Below are 12333 nucleotides of genomic sequence, written 5' to 3' on the forward strand. Positions count from 1 at the left end.
ACCATGTAAGTGGAGTTGTGAGACACATATTTCTTCCTTGGTGAGACGAAAATCAGGCCAATTTTGGTATGTTTCTGCTACTTAAACTAGGAATATAGAATAAAATTAATAATAATAATAATAATAATAATAGATTCTAAAAGAGCTCAGAAGTTTGGCTTATCCTTTGGATGTAGATTCCTGTTGAGGCCAGTTGTTGCTTACAGATCCATCTGTTGGGCTTTGAGTTGCCTGTGTGAGTGGGGAGAGGGCTTGGGGTCTTTGTATAAGGGCTCCCTTGTGGGATTAGCATTATTGGACACATTTGTCCACTAGCTAAGCAGAACCCTTCTCCAAAGCCTATTTATTTTGTATGAAGCATGTAACAGAGGCTTACAGAGCCCCAAGTCTCAGTAATCAGAGGGACTGGTCCCACACCGTGAGTGTGACTCTAAGGAGTTTCATAGAGTGTGGGATGTGACTCAGCTGCCTAACCAACCCTGATCAGCTAGAGAACATTACACTAACTTAACTGAGCCGTTGACAAGGGGCAGGTAAGTTGTTTTTCAGACTGCTAGAATCAGATGGAGTAGGTGCTTGTAAATGTTGTAGGTGTGTATTTAAATCTTGTTAGTAACCTGATCATTATATAAGCAAAAGAAAAGCGTAGAAAATAAAATATAGAAGTCCATGTTTTCTAATTGCTAGACCCTTTCTTTCCTTCAGGTCTGAGACACTCATTTTAAATGGTGTGTGTGTGTGTGTGTGTGTGTGTGTGTGTCTCGGCAGGGGTGGGGTCATACTGAGATAACCTTATTGAAAGCTAAGGAAAATGTTCTATCCCTGAGCCATATCCCTGCTGCCCCAGGGCAGAACACTCTTTCAAGACAGTGTGTGCTCTTCATTCAGCCAAACACCATAGGAAAAAACTACGCCCTCCTCATGTGTCAATCAGCAAGTGTGAGTGCCGAGCCAGGGCTTTGACTAGTCTAGTTTTAAGGTTGTGGTGATGTCAGCAGAGAGAGGCTGGATAAGGAGTAATGAGGTGCTCCTCTTCTGGCTGCTAGAGCGGGGGCTAACTCTCCCCGCCATAGCCATTAGAAATGGGCGCTCCTTGAATTCAAACCTCAAGTACCAGTGGAATGAGGATCCTGGACTTCCTTCCCTACTGGCAGAAAGCTGACCCTGCGTCCCATAACATAAAACCCAAACTGTCCAAGTTTCAACTTTAAAAATTACAGTCACACCAGTATCTCAAATGAAATGAAAATGATGGTTGATGCCAAGAGTGGGTTGATAGAAATGTTAAGAATTGGGCTGAGAAAAGGCTCAAGTGGTTAAAGAGCAGTGACTGCTCTTCCAGAGGTCCTGAGTACAACTCCCAGCAGCCACATGGTGGCTCACAACCCTCTGTAATGGGATCTGATGCCCTCTGGTGTCTGAAGACAGCGACAGTGTACTCACATATATAAAATAAATGAATCTTTAAAAAAAAAATGTAAGAATTACCTACCAGCCATTTTAAAGTGTCTATGATAGATAATATTTTCAACTAGACAGGGTCTGGAATCACCTAGGAGACCATCTTTTGACCCAGCCTCTATAAGATTTTCTAGATTGGGTTAACAGAGGTGCAAAAACCTATCCCAATCTATTCCATGGCCTGGGATCTTGGATGACGTGAATAAAAAGGAAGGGATCTGGGCAGCAGTGCCCACTCTGCTTCTTAACCTCGGCTGTCATATGACCTGCTGACCAGCCAGCTCCTGCCACTGACAGTGAATTCTTGAACTATAAGCCAATTAGTACTTTCCTGTTGTCAGGCATTTGGTCACAGTGCTGGCAGAAATCACTAACACCGTGGCCGTGCTTTAAGACTTCAACGACAATTATGATACCCTTGAAATAGATGAAACAAAAACCTGATGTCTCAGCAGAGAAATAGAATTCCCAGGTAGAAGCCTTAACATCCAGGAGACTTAGAGCCAGTTGAAGATACTAGAACTGGGGCAAAAAAGAAAAGAAAAGGAATAAGAACTGAAATGACTCCTACGATGCATTCAGTGGCTGTGGGAAGACAGAACAATCAGTTAACTGGACATGAAGCAGGAAAACTGACCTAGGAGTCTACATGAAAGACAGGAAAAGAAAAAAAAATGGACAGGGCCTGTGAGAACTAAAACAAAAGTGGGAATAACCACATTAGAGGGAGCATGCGTAATAGCACTCTTTGGGGAAAAGGCAAATCTGGATACACTTCAGAAAACTCAAGACTGTGAGGGGTGAGTTGTTTAAGTCCAGCACAGCCTGGATCCCTTTGCCATCACCCCCAAATGCTGGGATTACAGGCATCTACTTCTGCACCTGACTGGGACCCTGGACGGACATGTAAGCATGATGTGAGATAGTTGAAAACTTACTCAAAGGAAATACCAGGAAGTCGGCTTTCTCCATCAAAACCATGGAGGTCAGAAGGAAAGGGAACCGCACTTCATTTCGCAAGTGTTAAACGGTGTCAACTAGAATCCTTTTCACCCAGGGGAAGTCCCTATACTTTCAGACAAAGGGAAAGAATTTGTCACTAGAGGTCTGTGCTGAAAGGAAACATACGAAGGAAGAAATCTTGAAATAACAGGAAGAAAAAACATGCGGCAAAGTTATGTCTTAACTAGAGCGGACTACCACGATTCAGCCAGATAATCTGCAGGGGCCAGCGAACATTCAGCCCTGCCCACCCGCTCGCTCGCTCGCTCAGGAAATTTAATTTGTAAAATTGCAAGGGCTCCTGCAAACCAGAGTGATTTCACTGGGGAATTCTCCCAAACACTTAGAGAAGAATTAAAACAGATTTTTATTGTCTTGAATAAGGGATGAGAGCACTCGCTGTTCTGTTTTGCTTCCTGCCGCCGAGGCTGTGGTGAAACACCCTGAAGCAGCTCGTGGGAAGGAGGGAGGCTCACAGTCCATTCTGAGGGAAGCCTGAGTAGGAGCTCAAGCTAGAACAGGCCCCCTACAAGCGCCCCTGACCCCCTGCCCCCATCCCCACCCCCACCCCCAGAAGCTGAAGCAGAGACCATAGAGAGTGCACTGCTTACTGTCTTGTTCTTGCCCAGCCTGCTTTCTTCCACAACCCAGCGTCACCTGCGCAGGGTTGGCACCACCCACAGTAGGCTGGGTGCACCTACTTCAGTCTTTAATCAACATAATCCACAGACGTGCCCAGAGGCCAGGCCGAGGGAGGCAATTCTTCAGTTGAGGTTCCCTCTTCCCAGTGACTCTAGCTTGTGTCAAATTGACAGGTAGCAGCCTCGATTTATGAAGCACCAAAGCCAATATCAAAACAAAACACAGAGAGCAGTGGACTATAAATATAAAAACATATCATGAAACACAGACTGTATATTATATATGTATAATATACATCACAAACACACACACATTTATATACATATACATATATGAAATGAATCAGTCACACATGTGACTAAGCAAGGTTTCTTTTAGCAGTGTAAGGCTGGTCCACTATTAGAAAACTTGTCAATACTATCAACCAGATTATAGTAACAGGTTAGTGGTGAAAATAAAGAAGCATGGTTGGTCACACTGATGATTGAAAAGCAAGAGACAAAGTTTAACTGTCATCCATGATAAGACTCCAAAAAGGAGAAGGGGAAACTTCCTCAAGTCAGAGTGAAGTAACTGCCACAGAAGCTCTGCTGGACATTTCAGGACACACCCAGCCTGTCACTGATGAGATCTGGGGCAGGGCGCGCCTGCTCTTGCCGTTTCTTTGCAACATATTTGGGGGTCGGGGAGAGGCTGAAATGGTGCTGTTCGGTAGAAAGTGGAGGGAACAGCAGAAAAGTCAGAAACAAAACCGCCCACATGCAGACGATGCCTTGGTCTATACTGACTTTCTCCAACAATTAAAAATAAGAAAAGCCAGGTGTGGTGACATACACCTTTAATCACAGGCAAAGGAAAGCAGGTTTCTATGATTTCAGGCCCAGCCAAGCTGCGTGAGACCTTCTCACATTAAAATAAAATAAAATAATGAGGTCCCAAAGGAGGATAAAGCTTTCTTAGCACAAAAGTGACACCTTAGAATCTATTCTAGTTTTACATGGTAAAATACACATGTGGATCATGAAATTAAAAATGGTACACCATTTATTGTCACATAGAAAGGAAAATTTATGCGAGTGTAATAAAATACACACAGGATTTATAATCTAAGAGGTAAATAAAGGGCCTGAGTAAGAAGAGATACGTGACCAAAGACATTGGTTCTCTCAACTGTCACCATGACGGAGTTGCTGTTGAAGTTTTGGCAACGAACTCAGCCTCAGGCTACCTACCTAGCACACAGGAGGTCAATTCCTAGCACCAAACAAAACAAAACTAAAAGAAAAGAAAAAAAATGTTTTAGTAGGTGTCAACAAAATTCCAAGTGCAAAGGAACTGTTGTATTTAGGTTTTGAAAGAAGTGTAACAGAGAAGTCAGTCTACTGTGTTTGAAGCACAGCTTCAGATCTGTACTGATATTGGTGGAACCTTGAGTTCCGGGACAGCCAGGGCTGCACACAGAAACCCCGTTGTAAACAAAACAAACAAAAAATTACACCCAAGCAGCTAGAGATAGTCAGTAGTTAAGAATATCGGTTGTTGCTGGGTGGTGGTGGTGCACGCCTGTAATCCCAGCACTCTGGGAGGCAGAGGCAGGTGGATTTCTGAGTTCGAGGCCAGCCTGGTCTACAGAGTGAGCTCCAGAACAGCCAGGGCTACACAGAGAAACCCTGTCTCGAAAAAAAATCCCAACCCCCCTCCCCCCCAATAAAAGAATATCGGTTGTGCTACCAGAGGATCCAGGTTCAATTCCCAGTACCTACATAGTGGTTGAAGTGTCCCAAGGGACGCAGTGTTTTCTTTTGTTCTCCATGGGTACCAGACACACATGTGGTACACAGAAATATAGGGATAAACACCCATACACAGAAAATAGATAACTTAAAAAAAATAAAATCGTACCTAACACAAAAATCAGCTCAGACTAAATCACTTAAATATACAACATGCATCTAAAACACCTGAGAGGGAAAAACAGCAAGAATCTGAAATCTAGGGTTAGGGAAGGAAAGAATTGTGAGATTTGACACCAAAAGCACATGAAGAAAAAAAATTACAACTTCATCAGAAAAAAAAAACAAAAAACAAATCTTACAAACACCCCCAAAACTTTCAAGTCTTAAATGTGTGTGTGTGTGTGTGTGTGTGTGTATAAGCCTTGCCTGGACCCCCATATTGCTGATGTGAAGTGGTCCAGACATTCCGTGTCATTCTAATTATATATATATATATATATATATATATATATATATATATATATATATATATATATGTGTGTGCGACCATAGTGAGCAGAGCGCCGGTGCTCTCAATTTCAAGCCGTAGAAACCTGCCAGTAGCCGTGTGAGTCTTGTGCTCACCAGCGGCTCCTCTCACTGGCACTGGTCTGTCTCAGCCACAGCCAAACTGCTGGTCTCCTCATCCACGTACTTAGCTTCTGCCCGACAAATTGAGTAGGTTTTTCCCACTGACTGCTGACTGTCTTCCCGGCTCTTTGTGAATGGCAGCTGAAGGACTCATAATCAGTTCATCTCCCAGCTGCCTGCCTGCCATTTGCAGGGGAGCCAAAGGTCAAAGTCTCAGTCTCTCTAATCCTCGCTAGACACTGGTTCAAGTAGTAGGTCTGTCTGACGTTCCTGTGACCTGCTTGGGCTAGCCAGTAACTCAGAGCTCAGAACATAACCAGGTGCCCTGACAGTATTCTAGGACGAAAAGTGTTCTATATCCTGAGGTTCAAGGGATCCTGAGAGTTGGGAGAGTTCTGAAAGAACACAGAAACTTCTAGATTCTCAAGCCTGGCTTTCTGCTGGTGACAGCTCCAAATTAAGATACCCACCAAAAGCTTATCAAACCAGGAAATTCCAGGAAGCTTAGGAGCCATGAATCACGAACGTGTCATTGCAACATCGGGACCACTTGGACATTACAGGGCATTTTAGGAACCATGTTAGGAGGAAGATACAGACATATAACTTTACACTTGATTTAAATTCTTACAAAACCTGTGTCTGAATGTTTACAGAGGCTTTGGAAATGATAGACAGCTGGATATAACCCAGACATCCCTCTGTGGAGACAGGGTAAATAGTCATAGCATAGAACATTACTCATCAGTGAAAAAGCATCAACAGCCCACGTGAATGGGCGAGATTCTGGGTGAGAAGGACCAATACCATAAGGTTGTGTAATATAGGATTCCGTTTATGTAACATTCTTGAAATGGTAAAATTACAGAGATAGAGAGCTGATTAGTGGTTGTCAGGGATAAGAAGAGGGTGGGGCGGAAGGGAAGTAGGTGGGACTCCTCGAAGGGCACCACGAGGGATCCTTGTGGTTATGAAATGCTCTGTGTCCTTTTTAGTACTCTGGTCATAATTATGATGCCTTTGCACCATTGCTACCACTGAGGGAGCTGGGTAAGCGTTTTGTATGCTTTCTAAGTGTAACAGTTGATTTATTTTTTATCTATGTGCTCCTGTGGGTATGTGCACAAGAGTGCAGGTGCCTGCAGAGGCCAGCAGAAGACACTAGATCCTCTGGGACCTGAGCTATAGGTGGTTGTGAATCATCTGATGTGGGTCCCGGGGACACGGAAATCAGGTCCTGTAGAAGAACAGGAAGTGCTCTTAACCACGGAGTCATCTCTCCAGTCCGTTGTTACATTTCTGTTAACATTGATTGAGTGTATTAGTAGGTTCAGGGTAAAATTACTTGTGTGTACAAATTGTACATTCTTCAAACCCAACCCAGCTCTTTCTGTCCTGACAGCCCCTCCTTCCCAGTCCCAAGTAAGCACTTTCTACATTCACGTTGACTGTCTAACGTCCACATTTGAGAAGGAACACAGCACTTACCTTTCTCCTTCTGGCTTATTTTGCTTTACATGATGTACTCTGCATCTGTTCTTTTTTACACCAAATAATGGAATTTCATTTTTCTTTATAACGGAATATTATTCCATTGTGTCTATATACCACATTTGTTTGTTTAATGGGTTCTCAGGCAGAATCCATATCTTAGCTATTTTGGTCTTCCAGAATTAACATGGGAGAGCAGCTATCGCTAAGGTATGCTGAAGGAAGAGTCATTTCTTATACCTGCCTGTATGGGAGTCTGTCTCTATTATCTTTTAGTTCAATTACCTTTTTAAAGATCAATTTCTTCAGCAAGTATACAGCATGTCTACTACACATTACTCTCCCCACCTTCCTTCAGGGTCCCATGTAGCCCAGGCTGGTGTCAGACGCACTGTGTAGCCTGGTGGTTCTGGGGACCAGGCCCATGGCTTTGAAGCACTCTACCAGCTGAGCTTCTGGCCCCGCAGGCTTCGCCCTCCTTCTCCCTTCCCGTTCCTGCCCTCCCACCTCTTGACATCTTCATACATGTAAATCATCATTCTTTGTTCATATTGCCCCCATTGCACTTTCCCTCCCCGCCCCCCAATCTTGGTGCCTGAGGAAATCAGAAGTCTTCTAGTCCCTTGGAACTGGAGTTATAAATGGTTGTTAACCTGCATGTAGGTGCTGGGACTGGAGTCCAGGTCCTTTGCAACAGTAACAAGTACTCTTAATAGCCGAACCGTCTCTCTAGCTCCTCACCTAACTTTTTAATTTCTAGGTTCTATATATTAGAGGAAACACACAGATCCAACTTGCTTTACCCCATTACTCTTTTCTTTCCTTCTGAAGACTCCTTTTTACCCAAAGTCTTGTTTCTATTTTTCTTATTATTTATATATAAGTCTAGATTTCACACATGAGAAAAGTATGGGACATTCGTCTTTGAGTCTACCTATTATTGTTTAACCATCTTAAAATTAAAAGTCTAATTGCAAATAATAAGGAAATACACTTTTTTCAAGTATATACAGTGTTGTTTAAGGAAATATGCAACTTCTTTCTCCTGCACAGCCTTGGAAAGGCAGACCCTGCCGCTACCACCAACATGTGTTTTCACTGTAAAGTGGACAACTATCTGAAACTCTTGAATATTTTAGAATTGGATATTGGATAGATAACATGAAGAAGATTAAGAGTTGGAACCTATCTGGCTATTCCTTCCATGGCACTCTGTTCCTATCTCCTACATGGGATTAAAAAGATTGGGTCCCATCTCTCGGTTTGCAGAAATAAAAAATTAAGAAAAAGATATAGTGAGTATAGACATGGCCCAACTTAAAATTTGCTGTGTAAACTCATGGCAGGAATCGAACCCACCGGAAACATGGTGAAGCAGCCAGCCAAATTCACGGTAGATACCATCAGCGCTGGACAAGGAGATGTGATGGTGTTTGTTGAGGACCCAGAAGGAAACAAGGAAGAGGTATGCTGGAGGGTGCCACCTCCCTCTAGAGTCATTGGCCCAGTCACAAGACCAGAGACTGCATCCTTAGGTCCTCACAGTACTCAGCCAAAATGCTCCCAAAGGACCCTGAGGCTTGCAGTGGCTAAAGAGGCTTGCCTAAGAGCTGTGCCTTGAGTGCAGTATTCAGTGATTAACACACAGTGTTTGATAAAGTTAATGATGCTTGGGGTGAGACACAGGACTTGTTAACTGAGGTGTCCTGGTTTTCCCCTACTGATCATCTTTGGTCTTTGATCTGATCATAGCATGATCTGAACTTATAAGTACTCTGACATATTGTCTACCTTCCTCTGGGACAAGGTCTTTGCCCAACTTCTTGTTTTATTTTTGTTCATAAGACCAAGTCTGGCATCTTCCACACTTGTTAACCATCACCAAACCAATAAGTGACCAAGTGAATTTGCTTCATACTGACTCATATCTTTCACCTTCTCTAACTGATAATCATCTTCTCTTCTAGGCACTTGTGACCCCAGACAGTGACAAGAACAAGACATACTCTGTGGAGTATCTTCCCAAAGTCACCGGGCTGCACAAGGTAAGATAAGACACCACGGCCGTGGCATGGTCGGTCCCTAGGCGGGCTTGTACTGTTATGTGTTAAAGAAAGATCTCAGGAAGAGAAATGATCTTGTTGGCAGTGTTCGAAGTGCTGGGTGTGGAATCTAGGATCTCCAGCATACTAGGCAAAAGCCATAAGTGACTTAGGTTAAGATTATACAATCTCATTTATCAGAAAAAGTAGAATCTCTATAAATCAGACTTGGCATTAGATAGCACATCTCCGTTGTCTATATTCCCCAGGGGAGTCATTTGTGATGTCCTGATTTCCTCCCCCTAATTCCACATGGGTACCTAAAGATTGAAGCTGTCTGGAATATAGATAATGGAGTGAATAAACTTCAGCCTCTGTCCTGAATGCTTTCTTAACTTATTCGTCTTTGTGATGAGCTAGATTGTGTACTGGTCTTGAGCCCAGAGGACACACAAGTTCAGCCCACTAGCAGTAGCAAGGGATATACTCGGCTTCTGAGGAGTGGCAAGGACCCAGCTTGCAGGCCCTTCACCTCAGCATCACATCAAGCTCCATTTGAGACCATTCTAGCCTGTTTCCACAGGGCAAGAGCTAAGAACATGGGCTAGGCAAGTGGGTAACCTAGGAATGTGTCTTCCATTGGAATAAAGCCTTCACCACAAAAAACCCAATCCTCCTATGGCATGTTCAGATTTTAAGACAGGTTTTGAATTTCTGCCTTTTGTGAATTCACCAGGAGTCTTCTTACTCCAGAACTCCACGAGTCTAGGAAAATGAAATCTTAAAAAAGAATGTTAAAAATCTAATTAATTCGTTAATATTTAGTGTTTTCATAGGAAACCCAGTCCAGTTCTCTTAAAATATCCCAGGGTGAGAAAATTTTGCCAAATGTTTAGACAGAAGTCATTATATTTTGTTTCAAACACATTTATCTGGAAATGATCTTGGTCTGTGAAAAATCTGACTCTGTTTTTGAAATCTTGGGACTATGCACTTGGGACTATTCTGAGAGTGCAGTGACCCTATTGCATTACTAAAGAAACCCCCTTTCCTGGAGAGCTATGTATAAGTGGTTGTTTATTTTCTGTGAGGAGGGCCAAGCGCCCTACAAGGTGGCTGGGGTAATAATGGCACAGGACTTGGGGGGCTGGCCAGCCAGTGACTGGTCTCACTTGAGGCCCATGCTACAAGAGGGATCCCATGTCTGACACTACCTGGATGGAACTGGAGGCTGCCTAGCCCAGAGACCAGGGTTATAACCAAACACAAAGGGCAGGAAGAGGGTGCCCATAGCCAAGTGCATCTGGTGTAAGTACTTTCAGTTGAAGAACAGGAAATCGTGGGCATTGTCATATACCTGATGGGTCCCGGTAGTGACTCTGTTCTGACCACTCTCCCTGGTTTTGGGGCTCGTGCCGCCATCTACCTGCGGGTATGCAATCCTGAGGAAAGTGAAGGAAGGCTGTGTGTGAGGTTGGATAGTGCTCCTGCTGGCCAGGGAGAAGCCGTTACCTCTTCTCTTGTCACTCGTAGGTCATAGTCCTCTTTGCAGGACAGCACATTTCCAAGAGCCCATTTGAAGTGAACGTTGACAAAGCCCAAGGAGATGCCAGCAAAGTTACCGCAAAAGGCCCAGGGTTGGAAACTACAGGGAACATTGCCAATAAGCCTACCTATTTTGACATCTACACAGCTGGTAATGTATTACTCGTCCATGGTTTTGATCTTTGATGGTCTTGCAGGGTCTAACACAGAATCCTCAGAAGGGTTTGGGCACCCAAGACTTTTGTCTTTTAAATTGATGAGACAACTTTTTCTCGTGAGTTAGTTGTATTTTTACGTATCTTCACTCTTATCCCTGATTGAGAAGTAATCAATTTTTGTACAAATTTCAGTTTACACTAAATTTTACCAGTCATCTGCTAGACCAAGTTATATGGAAAAGTAGGAGAAGTGGGCTGCCTAAATGAATAAGATGAATAATATCGATTTCTTAGCTTTGTTTTGTTTTGTTTTGTTTTGACCCAGGCTGTGTAGCTCTGGCTGCCCAGGGACTTGCTTTGTAGATCAGGCTGGCCTCAAATTCAGATATCCATCTGCCTTAGCCTCCTGAATGCTGAGATTAAAAGCATGAGTCACCACCGGGCAGCTTTCTTTTCCGTTTTTGTTTTTATTTTTTAAGATAAAGAATGACAGTTGGTATAGATGTACAGTTGGCACAGCCTTGCCCGAGTGACCCTTTCTCTTTGCACTTTGCACTGGCTGGCTGCAAGCTTTCAGAAGGGGGAGAGGTGCTCAAGGATTGGCCATTCTTTTCACAGGAGCTGGCGTGGGTGACATTGGCGTTGAAGTGGAGGATCCCCAGGGCAAGAACAGTGTGGAGCTGCTGGTGGAAGACAGAGGAAACCAGGTGTATAGATGTGTCTACAAACCAGTGCAGCCTGGCCCCCATGTGGTCAAGGTCTCCTTTGCTGGGGACGCCATTCCCAAGAGTCCCTTTGGTGTACAGATTGGGGAAGGTAAGTGCTGGCACGGAGACTGACACACCTGGGCTCCCTTTGTTTCGGGATATTAGTGTTAGTACAAGTTGTGTTCCTCTGCTTCCACCCCCCATGTCAAAACATCTGCGATGATCACAATAATAGATGGCTCACGGCCATGATCACTTGGCCCGTGGCAGTGCTGTACATCTATAATGAGCACATGACATGTAGCAAAGGAACCGCCCACCACAGGATCCATGAAGCCAAGAAGAGATGAAAAGAGGGTAGGATCTCCAAGCTTCCAGTAACCTGACGTCCTTCCGCCAGGCCCCACATTTCAACACTTTTACCCTTAGGGAACATTTCTAAGTCCAGTCTGTACCACAGGTGGAGTATCCCTCATTTGCAAACTAGATTACTTCAAAATCCAGAAAAAAAAATTTTTGTGCACTAACATGATTCTAAAGAGTTTTATATTTTAAGTGGAACATTTCAGCTTTTAGGTTTTCAGATTAGGGAAGCCAGTCAATAAATCCGTGCAAATATTTTTAAACGTGTATCTGAAACGGGCTGGAGATAAGGCTCAGTGGTGCATAGCTCCTTGCGGGCAGCCAGAGGAACTGTATTCAGTTTCCCGCAGCCACACCAGTGACTCTTCTCCACCTCTGATTCCAGCTCCAGGGGTTCCGATGTTCTCTTCTGGCTTTCAGGGTCAGCTTCACACGCATGGCAGACACACACATAAACCACACACACTAAAACACGCAGCATGACCACCACCTTTAAACCCTTACTATAGTAAGTTCTTCTTGAGCAAACCCTTTTCTATAAGCGATATTGAATCTC

At 43.8% G+C, this 12333-nt stretch overlaps 1 protein-coding gene across 2 annotated transcripts in view; it reads left to right on the forward strand.

The window, feature by feature from the left end:
* The window catches only part of Flnb (filamin B), a 132524-nt gene that overhangs the window by 55190 nt on the left and 65001 nt on the right, over positions 1-12333 (forward strand). For both annotated transcript variants that reach the window (XM_052190214.1, XM_052190215.1), the window contains exons 5-8: positions 8309-8427; positions 8930-9007; positions 10538-10700; positions 11326-11523. In XM_052190214.1, the coding sequence (XP_052046174.1) occupies positions 8309-8427; positions 8930-9007; positions 10538-10700; positions 11326-11523 (558 nt within the window). The remainder of the gene's footprint in view (positions 1-8308; positions 8428-8929; positions 9008-10537; positions 10701-11325; positions 11524-12333) is intronic.

This window comes from Apodemus sylvaticus, chromosome 8 (assembly GCF_947179515.1).
Source record: "Apodemus sylvaticus chromosome 8, mApoSyl1.1, whole genome shotgun sequence".
Lineage (NCBI taxonomy): Eukaryota > Metazoa > Chordata > Mammalia > Rodentia > Muridae > Apodemus > Apodemus sylvaticus.